This window comes from Ambystoma mexicanum, chromosome 2p (assembly GCF_040938575.1).
Source record: "Ambystoma mexicanum isolate Mex_15411 chromosome 2p, UKY_AmexF1_1, whole genome shotgun sequence".
Classification (NCBI taxonomy): domain Eukaryota; kingdom Metazoa; phylum Chordata; class Amphibia; order Caudata; family Ambystomatidae; genus Ambystoma; species Ambystoma mexicanum.
Window position 1 is genome coordinate 965,750,232 of NC_090923.1, and position 14,393 is coordinate 965,764,624.

Consider the following 14,393-nt stretch of genomic DNA (forward strand, 5'->3'; position numbering starts at 1 on the left):
CGTCAGTGTCGAGGGTTTCCAGGGCCATGTGGCCTCTGGCCACGGCCACAGGCTATGCCTCAGGCACCAAAGTATATCACTATGTACTGACATTTTCACACTTTTCAAAAAATAAAACATGGGAAAGATTTGCTTTTGGGTCCTTGCAAATGCTCCTGGCACATGTTTGTTGCAAATCCGTCCAGCACTTCGAGCTGTAGACACAAACATATATATATCCCGGTTTTAAACATTTTGGGACCCCCCCCTATAATTTTGTCCCCTCAGAACAAAATCCCTTCAAACTTTGCACACACATTCAAAGTTGGGTCTTTTTTGTGACATATTTTTAGAATTTTTTTTTAAAAATCTACTCGATGGATTAACACCAAATTTACAAAAGCACACTTTCGGGACCAGGCCACCACTCCTTGCGCAGGTTTGGTGCAAATTCGTCCAGTGGTTTGGGCTGTAGCCGCGAGCAATGTTGTTTTCCATTCATGTCTATCCGGATTTCAAAACTTTTGGGACCCCCCTATAACTTTGTCCCTCCCCCCTGTGCAAAACTTTGCAAATTGATTCAGAGTTGACTGTGTACTTTTTTGACAAGGTTTCGTGACAATTCGTCCAATGGCGCCAGAAACTGCTCTTCCTTTGGGTTGAGCAACTTAACCATAATTAGAGGTTCGCTACCGCAGACCCTGTAATATAGAGAAAGAAAGCGAGGAGTGTGTTGCCTGTCCCACGAAAGCCGTTTACTTCCAAAATGTTAAGAATATAAGTATTTCTCCTTAAACTAACGAAATGACTTTTGTACTTTAAGGCAATGCATTCCATAGCACTACATCCCTGAGAATGTTCACTGGAGCTCTGTCTCTACTAACTCCCACCCAGCCCTTGGGGTTTTCCTCAGCTCTGCTGAGCACACCCCTTTTCCAATAACCGTCACTGATGCAATGTCTATTTACGGGTCACCAAATCAGGGAACAGCTGCCCGTCAAGAACAGTCAGTTCTGCATTTGCAATTGTACCCTGAGCGTGAAGTCCCGTAATGTTTGGAAGACTTCCCCAAAAATTGCACAAAGGGTATAAAGGTTGATCTGGAATCCAATTTCCCGCTCTCAGGTGGCGTGTCTGGGAGTTATCTGTGCTCTGATTGGCTGATAAAGAGGATAGGTTTAGCCTGGGGTCAATAAGTAGCTGAGGTCCAGGAGACCTACAGCGCCTGCGCAGAGCTGAGCTGAGCACTGCAAGAGCAACATGCCTGGTCACTTCGTCAAAATCCTCGTGGTGGTTTTGTGTGCGACCACGGTCGCGGTCGGTAAGTAGACTTGAAAAAACGTAAGCTGTGTTTTCAGGGCTCACTCGACCAGCGGGAAGCGGCACTGAGATTCAGTTTTGTGGCGGGCGTTACAGGAAATGTTGCTATTCCTAATGCAAGTGCACGTTGTATTAATATGCAAAGTGCCATAAGAACTATATAATGCTCGCATTCCTTTTTAACGTTTGCTGAATGGCTGTAATTCACAATATTTACTGCTGAAATGCCTATTTTAAAACTATTTTACTATATATATATGTGTGTGTGGACATTTTTTTTATGTGTGTTGTATCGTGAAGTAAAACCTGTTTTTACTAATGATTACTTGTTCCTGTATAACCTACATTTGCCTAGCCTAGGTCGTTTCTTAATAAAGTGCCTTTGCCAGTGTGTGTCCTTTAGGTGTACTGTAGAACGGAAGTGTGACCCCAGCCTGTGCCGTACACAGGGCATCTTGGCTCGGGTACACACATGTCAAATGTCTACATGTCTTCAGGGATTCGCCCAATATCCACTCCCCCACCCGCCTTCCCAAGAAGGCAAGTCTCCATGGCTCCGAAATTCACAAGTTCAGGAAAAGGCAGTTTGTCCAAAATTGCAGCCTTACTGATAAACATATTTGTCTGGATTGTCAAAGTTTCAGCTTGCTTAAGTCACATCTCTAAAATTCCGGGTCTTATTTCTGACGTTTCTATGCGTCGAACTATCTGAAATGACACCCGCGCGCTGGATTTCAGAATCCTCCCACTAAGAGAAATGCTTGATGGGTCCACAGCTTACTGCAAAAGATTGAGAGGCGCAGGCAAATCAGAGGTCGAATCCCGGAAGTGCCAACATGTCGTTATGAGGGCGTAGTTTTTTATTTTTGGCGATTACCCACAATTATTAATTTATAATACAGATAGGAGGGAGGTAGAATATGAAGGAGGCACAGCTTGTGAATACTGTTGGCCTTTCTACCCACCCATTGACTGCCCATGGCCAAGCTTATCCTTATGGCCCTTCCCACCTAATCCCTGCGCACCACTCACCCCCATACCCTGCAAAAAGCACGCCCTCCTGGGATCTCTTTGGCTAGCTCTATCACACCGTAACATTAAACTTTGTTCTCTCTATGGCCTACCATTGTTAATTCCAAGCAGTCTTCTGAGTTAATGGCTGAATTGCAGCTTTAAATGAGGGTGTAATCAAAAATTCTTAACTAGACGTGCCTTCAGGCACTTGATTTATAATCAATATGTGTTTCTTTGCATCTGCTCTTTGCACTGAAGAACTGTTAAAACAAGCATTGACAATGCCAGCAGCATTGGCCAGCACATAGATATTAGATAGGCACTGGCATCATACCTGGCAAGTGCACATCCTATGCCTAGACAACATCCCAAACTGCTGGCTTTGCCAATGCTTATTTTTTTTGAGTACTGCATACGTGTACACTGAATGTAGGCCAGTCTAGCCACTTAATAACACATGTTTGCTTTATCCTTGATGCCAAGTAAAAAATGCCATGCCACGTTTAGAAAATATATGCAGACTGGCAGTATTGGTGTCCGTCTGCAGATACTTTCCTAATGTGGCATGGCATTTTTTTTACTGTTTCTTCCTCCAGCTGATACTTTTTACAAGTCTCGACCACGGATGGCAGAGGTGATGGCTGCTCCTTCATCTGCCTTCTTGCGGCGTCTTGCCCCTGACAGGCCAATAAAGGCACTCGTGTGAGGTCATGATGGCAAACAAAACATTGTACCTCCGACGTACTAAATGAATCATTTACAGTTCTGCAAGCTACTGAATAAAGTACTGTGGGGCAGTGATTGGGGTGGATCACGGTACTAAATTATGGTACTGCTCGCTACTTAGTGGATCTCTGGACGTCAGTGATACATTGCATGTGGAATTAAGTACTACAATCTGTGCAAGAGAGTGAGCATGTGCAGTACATACATGAACATTCCACATTGTATGTAGTGGTGCATGGTACTTAATCGAGTACCTTAGACTATTGATTAAAGCATGCCATGGTGCTGACACAGTGACGTAGAAGACTGATGAATACAGAATCAAGCAGTTCATGGTAGTGAAAAATGGCATAAAGCAAACAAAGTACTGCAGAGTATTGCACAAAGTACTGCACTTAGTACCTCGTTTTAACATGATCATTCCGGTAAGTGTTTCTGCCGTGTCCGCGTCCCACGCTCCCCATCTGAGCCCCAAGAGATGCTTCCTTCATTCCCGAGCACTGCATTATCCAGGGGCGTGCGTGCATATGTGCATTCCGTTCCGTTACCTCTTTGTCAGTGCAGTGTCATGTATGTTCCTTAGCACTCAATGCATTTATCTTCAGTGCTGTATTGTAATTTCATAGTGAGGCCCACTCCTTTCTTCAGTGGCATGCTCTGATTTCTTCAGTGTACTGGCATTCAGTACTCTACTCACTGTATTCTGAGCAGTTCTCTTACCGCTACTCTATTCGATGCAATTCACTGTACATGTCCGTACTTTCCAATATTCAGTCCTTTACTGTACCCTGTAACGGCTTGCTTTTCCAGTGAAGTACAGTGCTGCTTTAAGTATTATACGCATGCTAGGCAGTACTGATGTTTCCTTCAGTCTCCTGCCCCCTGAGCGAGAGCACTGCTGTAGAACAATTGTGACAAATTAAAGAAAATGACTGTAAACTAATGTATCAGGTACCGTTCCGTTCTTTATTTACTACTGCTTGCTACTCAAACCAGTAGCATGCACGTTTTACGGCTAAGATGTGTGTTTTGCAGGCTGGTACTCTGTCCACGATTGCACAGGTTGAGCAGGTTGAGGCTGAGATGTGTGTTTTGCAGGCTGGTACTCTGCCCAGGATTGCACAGGTTGAGCAGGTTGAGGCTGAGATGTGTGTTTTGCAGGCTGGTACTCTGCCCAGGATTGCACAGGTTGAGCAGGTTGAGGCTGAGATGTGTGTTTTGCAGGCTGGTACTCTGCCCAGGATTGCACAGGTTGAGCAGGTTGAGGCTGAGATGTGTGTTTTGCAGGCTCATGGCATTGCCCAGGATTGCACAGGTTGAGCAGGTTGAGGCTGAGATGGGTGTTTTGCAGGCTCATGGCATTGCCCACGATTGCACAGGTTGAGCAGGTTGAGGCTGAGATGTGTGTTTTGCAGGCTCATGGTATTGTCCACGATTGCACAGGTTGAGCAGGTTGAGGCTGAGATGTGTGTTTTGCAGGGCACATCATAATGAATTCTCCAATGGAGACATGAAGAAAGGGAGCACCCTGGATCAAGAGGGGTGTTTACCAAACAGAGTGGGGCTCTGTTTACATTGGGAGAACCCAGTATTCAGGCGAGTCCTAAGGGGAAGGGGACCACGAGTATTCACTAGGATTCAATAGGGCATCCTCTGTGGGGGAAGGAGGCTCTCTGTGGTCTCTGGGAACTGTAAGGTGGGTGATAACTGCAGATTCATAAGATGTGATGGACTCCTCACTGCCCACCCCTCAATTCCACCACCGTCAGCCCTTGCGTTAAGGGAAAGGACCGCACCCTGGTTGGTGGGCTTGCTCACCTACGTCTAGCAGAGTTCCCGCTGGGATCTACACATCTGGTGTTGGGCCCAGGCCTTGCACCGTCTTCCATCCCCTGGAGGAGAAAGCAGGAGGCAGGTCTCCTTCTGCGGCTGCCTCTAAAGCAAGGAACTCCCTTTTCTAGCGGAACCTGAAAACCAGTGCACGCATAGACCTAGGAATGCGTTATCCATGGCAGACAATATATCTTCTGATCAGTGTCTGTGTAATTATTGTGTGCTCTGTTTTGTCCATGTTGCAAGTTTATTAAGAAGAGCATGCATTGTCCTGAAATCATTGTGAGTATATAATGTGAACCGTGCACAATTTTAAGAAAGACATTGTTGGCTGGATCCATGGTCTAACTGCTTAAGTTGCTGACCTTGAAAAGAATGGTTTTCGGCCCTTCGGGCCAGTGGCTCGGCTTGCTTGGCAAAGGCCCACGTGACCCACAGAACTGTAGCCTGTATACCCCGGTCCTTTATTTAGTGCAGGTTTTATGGGCGCCCGTTAGAAGATAATAACAGTTGAAGTCTCAGAGCAGGGCCGCCATGGTCTGGCAGGCTGCAGTGCAGTTCCTTCCTTAGACCGGCCTGAGCGGGTCCTGCATATGTACAGGGCCCGGAGAGGATGCTATTTATTTGCAAAAGCGCTCTGCGCAGAGGCCTTACTCCCCTGAACAGTGATGTAGCAGGATGGGGCACACAAAAATAGCCTCGCAGGTCCTCACGCGCCTTTTAAACAATCCCACAGGTCTGCTGCATCCAGGGAGCCAATCGCAGCCTTCCAACGCGATTCTAGGCGTATCGTGCGACTAAATGTTGGCAGCTCGCAAGTGAGTCAAATAAACCTCACTGGCTTGAACAACCAGCTGAAAAGCTGCCATTTTCTACTGCAACTCCACACATCATTGCATTCAGTATGTACAGTACTTTTCCCAGTATCTTGCAGTGCCATATAGTAAAAGGGTTGTCCAACTCCAGGCCTTGATACCCCTCATTAATATTCACGAGGCACAGTTGCATACAATGATTCTAAATGTATGCACATTTTCTCTCATGAATATTAATGATGGATATCCTGAAAACCCATCAGTATTCCAGCCCTCGAGGGCCAGAGTTGGGCACCCTAGCAGATTATGGGTGGTAGACAGACATGACTTCTGTTGACCAAGAAAAATGTTCCATACTATGATTCATATAGCACCTATACGCAGTGTGTTTCAAAGCGCTTCAAGGCAAGGGAGGGAACAAGGGAAAATACAATGACATTCTTACAGGCCATGAACAGTAAGGATGTGAAATTAACTATCATACTCGGCCTGACGACATTTCAGATGGTGCAAGAGCTAAGACATAGATAAGGAAGGGAGGGGGAGAGTGGGAAGGAAATGGAAACAGACAGGCGACTACGGTACTAGGCCTGACGACATTTCTGGTAGAACCGGAGAAAAACAAAAGGTGAGGGAGTGGGGGTGCAGAAAGGGAGTTTAGGAACAAAACAAGAGACTGTCGTACTAGGCCTGATGACATTTCAGATAGTGCTGGGCGGGCGGGGCTTGGGGGGGGAGTGAGGGGGGATGAGACAGACGAGGTTGCTATCATACTAGGTCCAGGGACAATTCTGATAGAATAAGTGCATAGAAGAAAGTAAGAAGACAGTATTCAATGCGTTCCTTTTTTCAGTACTATTATGTGCAGCACTTTATTTCCACCTGCCTCTGTATAGTATTGCACTTAGTGCCAGGAAGAGCTTTATTCAATAAAGTGCTGTACATTATTTTCTGATAGTTGTATTTCCTAGGAGAGCTAGAGTATTAATTTGATGGTACATCAGGGGAGGACTGCAGGGATAGATTAGAATGATTTACTTCAATTTTGCTTAGATTCTGATAAAATAGCTCAGCAGGTGGAGCGCTTGCTGCTGCAAACTTAAGGTCGATGGCAAGGCCAACTTAGTCGTTCATCCTTCCAAGGTCGATAAATGAGTACCAACTTCGTTTGGGTGATATTGTATGTAAATATGTTCTATGTAAGAGCTTTGGTTTTAATAACATTGTGGTCTATTCTATTCACAATGCATTTGAATTTTAGCACAATAAATTGCTATAGTCCACTTTTCTATTGTGTTTAAATTGTATGTAACTGTAGGACAAGCTACCACAAATCCCATTTTCAAAAAGTTGTTCACATGTTCATTTTTCCAGCATATGGAGGAACGTGGGCGACAATGTGTCAATCGTCGAACAGAGTCAGGGGCTGCGACTTCCATGGCTGCGGACATTTTAATGCCAGGAGGTACAGTGGCTCAGCTTGGAAAGAAATTAAAATTGAAGGCTGAAATGGCGGATATAGCAACACGGCTTGCATGCTATGCTCAGTAACGTACATTCTGTATTCACACTGTGGCTTTTGGTATCTACCCACCTGTCCTGGGGGTGGCGGGTCCCGTAAAGACTTGAGGGTTCTTTTTATCTGCCAGGTGATCGAATCACCTACTCAATGTTAAATGTTAAAGGTATTTGTACCGCGCACCGTCACCAACGGAGTTGGTCCCCAGGCACTCTGGAGGATCTGCAAATGGGAAGGCGGGATGGGTTAGTAGGGTGAAGGGGGAGTAGGATAGTGAGAGGAGTGGCGTTCTGTTGGTAGCAGCTTCATCTCGGTATACACAGTGCGCTGAGCTTTGGTGCGAGTATCGGAACAATGTCAGTCCTTGTGTGCTCTTGGTGCGGTTTATGTGTTGTTGCAGTGTGGTGAAGTGAATGTGGCTTGAGGTGTAAGAGGTGGTTGTGTTCGTTTTTTTGAGTGAGTTAAGTATGCAGAAAGCTTGAGCTTTTTTGGTTAGTGGGTTGTATGTTTTGCAGCTGATCTTCACAGTATGGCTGAATGCCTAGATTTCGGGAATCCTGCAGGATGCGAAAGCAGCTAAAATTTCAGAGTCCTGTATGGTGGGTGAGAGGCCTTTTGCCGAACAGAGCAATTGAGTATAATACCATACTTCACTGGATTTGAGAAACAATTGAATAATTCAGTACAATCCTGAAACAGAGCTAGATTTGAGGGTCCTGTATTGGGGAGAAGGCCTACGCCTGACAGAAATGTAGGTTTTACTGCAACGCACTCCCTGTTGTATCCTAATGAGCTGTGTATAGTGCTGTATTCTAATGAACTATCTATATTGAGGTTGGAGTGTCTATTCTCCTCCTATCGATCTCATAAATAGTTCTGTAAGTGATTAGAAGCCCAGGCATAATCGCAGACAAACACATCCTTCAAATCTATGTCATGATTGGGTGGAAAATCTCCATGATATTGAAATGTCACTAGCAGGATATCCACCTATCAGTGTGCTTCTGCTATGGGCCTGAAACAAAATGGCAGACGCAAATTAGAGCGTTTAGATACTGACAAAGAGACTTCTGGCCAGGGTTCTGAAAAGAATAATAGATGTGGGAAGAGAAGGTGTTGGCGGAGCAGACCGCCCAATCACAGGCCAGTGACGTCATCGTCATGTCCCATAGTGCAATACCACTAGGAAAGGTTAGGCTAGTTGCAAGAAAGGAAGTGGGGCACACAGGCCATCGACTGAGCAGTGAGTACTCAGTCTGGCTCCAAGCTCAAACTGCATTGATGAGGGTACGTGGGAGGTGGAGTGGCTAGGATAAGCAGATCTTATTGAGTTTGGAATTGTTTTAAATCATAGTTCATTACCACACAACTTTGGAATTCCCCATGTTGTTTATCCCAGGAGGCAAACTGGTGCATGAGGCTGAGCGTGTTGATTTACTGAATAGTTCAGATTAAGTGATATTTTCAGAATGGCAAACAATGATTAGGGATGTAACGGTATAACAGTATACCATTAAAGATACCGCAAACCACTCAATTGAACAATAATAACCGTCACATTGTTTATACCGGTATACCGTGTATACCGTTAAGTGTGCTTTTCAATCTGATTTGGAAAGCTGCAGTAAGCAAGTGCTGCGCAGTCTTGGTCTTGCACTGTTGGATGTGCCATCTGCCAAGTAGTTTCAGTTGGAGCAGTTTTTAATGCCATTCCATAAACTACACGTGCCTGACACAAAATCAATATGTTAGCAATAGGGAGAATAAATACAGTGCCAAGAAGGAAAAGGGTTTACTTTGGGTTGGCGGCTTTGGGGTTTATATATTTATAATGTATGTTTGCTAAACGTATGACAATGGGGGATGTCCCTGGTTCTATCATTGAATTAACATATGATAAGTCACACTGCGAAATTCACTCATCTCTGTGGGTATTCCCTGCTGCCATACCAAAGGTTGACATGTCCTTGATTACTGAACACCTTTTGGCCCACAAGTAAACTAAAGGCTGTAACGTAGAGAGAGCATGCGTGTGCGAGTATGCGCACAAGCTTATACTACCATCAGCCTCCATTGATCTGGGGCATGCATGTTATAAATATGGCAACATGTTCATCTTCACCAGTAGCCAGTGGGGGAGCTAAAAGCCTAAATGACCACTTAAGAAAAGCTATTCAGTTTGCTTTGCCAGTCGCAGCAGGGCTCTCCCCCTCCTCCTCTCCACACATGTTTGTGTTTGGTGGAAGCAAGGGGTGGCATTTCAGTGAAAAGTATGTTGAAAAGCCCAATTCTGACTCTGGGTGCCAGGTTTTGTTTGTGATGATAAATCTGACAATTTATGACCTTTTAGAAAATATTTGTTAAGATTGGTTAACTCCACCTGCTATACCGTGATAACCATGATATACCGTCATTTTGCAAGAAGGTTATCGTACCGGCATAAAACTAATACCGTGACACCCCTAACAATGATGTGCATATTCTCATCTGGAATGATTATATGTAATGTACATGCGTTTCTCTGAGCCTGCGTCCAGGACTGGGCTTAATGACGGCAGCACCCGGGGCAGTAAAACAAACATTTGGCACCCCTGGTCAATGCGGCAAGGGGTGTGACACTTTTTTTAAAATCCCGCCTCCGCACCAGTGCGGGGAGTTAATCACTGGGATAGGGCGCTGATGCTAATGCATCAGCACCCTATTCTGACGAAAACCTCCCGTTCCCGCGCCGGAGCGGGGACGTAATCACCTCAATAGGGCACTGATGCGAAAGCATCAACGCCCGATTGTTTTTAAAAGTGCTCCAATCCCGCGCTCGAAAGCCCGGTGCCAGCACAATAGAAGGGTGCATTTAATTTCTATAGGGCGGCTGCCACACGTTCACCCACCATGCCAGCTCAGAGAGACCTTGAAAGACTCCCCTCAGCGTCTTCTTCTTCTTCTTCTTCTTCTTGTTAGGGTGACTCCATATACCGGAGCCAGCGATTTCCATCTAATTAGATGATGTTCGCCAAAATAAGCACCAATCAGCCAACTATCCTCACTAGATGTCGTCCCACTTCCCTGTCTCCCGCACAAACTGTCATGGCCTGGGGCTAATGGCGCCCCGGGTGGTCACGCGGGCTGAACTGCCCTAAGGCCCGCCCTGCCTGTGTCCTCCTTTCCCTTGTGGCTGTCTCGTTGCTCGTTACTGATGCACCACAATGCATACTCATGCTCAGCCCCTGCCCCCTCCTGCTCGGCTTGTGGAGTCCCCTTCGGGTCGTTTTTGAGGCTGTCCTTCTGAGCGTTCTCCTGCTTGGCTTCCTCTACTGCTCGGCTCCAGGTTCCTGTGAGAGGCTGTGTCCTCTCCTCCCCCCAACTGCCCCTAGTACTTCTTCTTGCTGCCCCACTGTGCATTCTAGGGCTCTGTTGTGCAGTCACTCATGGAGTGTGCCCGTGAAGCTACAGAGTGTGAGGCAGCAGAACTAGTACAGGTCTGTGAGCAGTTTTTCATGCGTGCATCGTAAGAACAGGGAGCTGAGTGTGCACAGACATCCTTACTCTTTTATATATATTGGATAGGATGGATTGTTGATATTGTGCAAGGCTGACTTCCTTCTTTGGATCATGGAGACCAGCTCTACTGGATAGGAATGTATATGCCAATAGTAACCTGCATTTCTGTTTTCAGGGGTACTCGACTGCACAAAGGGGTAGATATTGTATGCCGCGACGGGTCAACCGTGTACGCTCCTTTCACCGGAAACCTTCAGGGAATTTCTAGGCCATACTCGAAGACCAATGCAATCAATGATGGTGTGAAACTGTCAGGATCAGGTATTTATTGTGTCCATACTTTGTCATTTCTAAACATTTGTTGAATGCCTAAGTTATATACTGCATACATTATTTTTTGTGCTTGTTTCCTCTTTTCTATTTCTCAGTTTGATTACTTTGATGTTAACTATTGAGATATTATAATGAGTAGTCATGTATTATTTGAAATGTGAATAAATTGATAATAAAAAAAAAGAAAAGGGTCAGGTAAGGCTATACTAATGCTGCTCACCTGCACGTTGCACTTTCCCGTACATCGTCCAAAGCTTCACACTGAGTGCAGCATATCAACTGGGTATTGATATTGATATTTTATTTCTATCGCGCTCGTACACAAGTGCTTCAGAGCGCGACAAGGCAAGGGAGGGGAACAGGGGAGAACAAAACAACGATCTTACTAGGCCCAGTGACATTGAGAATGCGCAAGTGCATGGGAGAGGGGAAAAGTGCATGGGAGGGGGGAGAAGTGGAAAGTGCAGAGTTCAAGAGCTATATCAAGACATGGCCACTGCACTCAGTTCACTCTGTCCCATTGAGAGCTCTCCGTAGCCTCTGGCTAATTGATTCGATATGAAAATCTAGAGAGAACGTTTTTTAATGAAAAATTTGAATCTCAAATGATTAACAGTTTAAACTGAATGGTATACATATTCGCTAATAGACTGTTATATAATCGTTTTTAAACAAAGAACCATGCCCCCAAACCTTTCTCTGTTTACAACCCCCCCCACAAGCTCTTCTACCGTCCCCAGTCATAAAGAACATTTCATGCAGAGCTCACACTCGCCCCAGAGACGGGTATTTTGATGCTATTCGAAGGCGCCAGACGTTCAGTGTTACCTTACTACTTGCTACTCATTTTCAAAATCTGAAGGGTGAACTTTGGTATGGACCTGCCCCTATTCAAGCCCATGACCCCAAAGTCAAGTATTACCAAGTAGTGGGTGAAATAGTGTGCTGCACCACATGCCATGCAAACTGCTCGTCCTGGACGCCTCGCCTCTCTCCCCCACTCATTAAGCCTCTGGGTGTTCATTTTTTTTGCACTGTTCAAAATGACATTGCACTGCTGGATAGTGACTTTGCACTGCCGCCACAAGCCCTGATTCATGGAACTGTGCAAAGTCTATTTTTGTAGACCAAAATCAGTACAAAGTCATTTTTGCCGTACAAAATTTGCACTGAAGAAATACACTTTGCACAGTTCCGTGAATCAGGGTTTGTGTCGGCGGTGCAAAGTCACTATCCAGCAGTGCAATGTCATTTTGAACTGTGCAAAAACTCTTATGAATCGGGCCCTTAGTGTTTTCTGGATTTTTCTTTTCACTTTTTGAGCAGTCTATGTTTTCATTGGATATTTACAAATGTTGGATAGCCAAACCTTTGATTGATATTAAAAGCTTTGCTATCCAGCACCGATGTGGATGGACCCTGCCATGCCTGATAACTGAATGTCGATATTCGGGTGGTAGAATGTTACTAACCAGAGCAAAAGAGATTACCCTGCTCTGGTTACTGGCACTTTGCCATCCAGAATCTCGGCTATCATACCTCCAAACTATGTTATCCGGCATGTTATTCATTTTTGCACTTTTGCAGGCAGTGGCAGGTGTCAGTTGATAGAGTTTACCAATAACACAACCTACAGCGACAGAAAAGGTTAAGTGTGGTGTGGGCGGGGAGCCCAGCCCTTACTGTACTCCAGTAAAACCCCACTACTCTTATTACCCAAAATCATACACCTGCCTGCATATAGCCTAACTGTGTAATTTGGCTGCATTATGCTTCTGGCATGGCTGGCCTCTTTTTCATTTTTGCTGAACTGTATCGGTCAGCCATACCATGCATCCAGTCTGCCTGTATAGATTACTCATACGGTTGTAGGAAATGGATCGCACTGATATGGATTGTTGGGGGCAGGAAATTTGCTGAACTGGTTGGGGTCAGGAAATTTGCTGAACTGGTTGTTGGGCGCATTAATTGTATTACAATTGGATGGCTTGTTGAAGGTTGAAACTGTTGCTCCTAGCTGACCGTACTAACATTTCACAGTTCTGCCTCATCATCCTCAAACTCTGAACTAAACACACCCTCATTACAAGTCAGGCGGTGGACCATGGTGCTATTAGCACCATGGTCCATGCCGGATTCCGCCATGGTGGATGGCGGAATTACCGCCCCATTCCAAGGTGAGTGGGGCGGTAATTCCCCATTCACCATTTGCCCTTCCCCATTCCCATTTTTGCCCCATAGGGCATAATGGGGATGGGGAAGGCGCTAATTACGGCACCGTAAATTACGGTGCCGTAATTAGCACCAAGGTCGCTTAGTGTGAATCAGGCGTTAAGGGTTAACGGCGCAGACGGCGCCGTTAAACCCTTAACGCCTGACTTGTAATGAGGGCCATAAACACAACCATATCTCTACCGCAACACAAACCACACGCACTTCACAACATCCAGCATGAAACCAAACCATGCACAATCATACCTCAACACCAGATGACAGACACCAATCCGTAAAAACGCACCTATGCTCAGTGGCCGGTTTCTCTGAACTGAACCTGCCAAAATCACACCAAAGCTCTCTTGCTCTTCCCCCGCTCAGTCCCACTAACAACCCCACCATTGCCCTTACATTGCAGATCCTCCAGAGCACCAAGAGACCACGCAAGTGGCAACAGTGCACGGTACAAGACTCATTAACATAAATGTAGTGCCGGATAACAGCGATTCTACTGTGTATATGTATCAAGATGTGTGTGTATATATGTATCGCCCAGACATACATGTGTATTTTTTTGTTTATGGTTAAAGAAATACAATGAATGACACCTTAATCAGAACACAGTGTTTTGTGAATCAAGCACACAGGAGCTGATGGGACACCACACAGTGTGGGTATGTGCCTCCACCCCCACCCTTTGACAGGAGTGGACTGGCCTAGATTTCCTGGTGGGCCTTTGCACCATGGGACTCTTTGTGTGTTTACCCCTCCTTTTTCCCAAATTTTCCTGTGGAAGAACACCTGCAACCCCGTTTTAAAGGGGCTGGACTTGCTTACACAGTCTAATACGGGGCCATTTTGAAAAGCATTTCCAGGGCCACTTTGGATTCCCAGTCCACCCCTACCCCTGGGTACTGGGTGAGAAGTCGTCCCCTAACTCTCCCAGAGCACCTGTAAATCGTTCAGCGAGTTGCACAAGACCTTGTTCATCATATGGCAAAGGTCCGGTTGACTGCTAGCCACCATTCAAAGAGAACTTCTGCGTTGTACCTAATTAAGAAAGGCACCTTTCTGTCGAGCACGTTCTCGAAGTCCCCATTACTGCAGCAAATCTACGACATCAGGGATCAGGGAGTGCGCTG

General features: G+C 45.7%; 1 protein-coding gene across 1 annotated transcript in view; it reads left to right on the forward strand.

The window, feature by feature from the left end:
• Nucleotides 1–423: 423 nt before the first annotated feature.
• LOC138566970 (leukocyte cell-derived chemotaxin-2-like) overlaps nucleotides 424–14,393 on the forward strand; it is a 37,037-nt gene continuing 23,067 nt past the window's right edge. Inside the window, exons 1-3 of the mRNA XM_069644757.1 lie at nucleotides 424–1,300; nucleotides 7,062–7,152; nucleotides 10,880–11,025. Coding sequence (XP_069500858.1) covers nucleotides 1,240–1,300; nucleotides 7,062–7,152; nucleotides 10,880–11,025 — 298 coding nt within the window. The 5' untranslated portion in view covers nucleotides 424–1,239. The remainder of the gene's footprint in view (nucleotides 1,301–7,061; nucleotides 7,153–10,879; nucleotides 11,026–14,393) is intronic.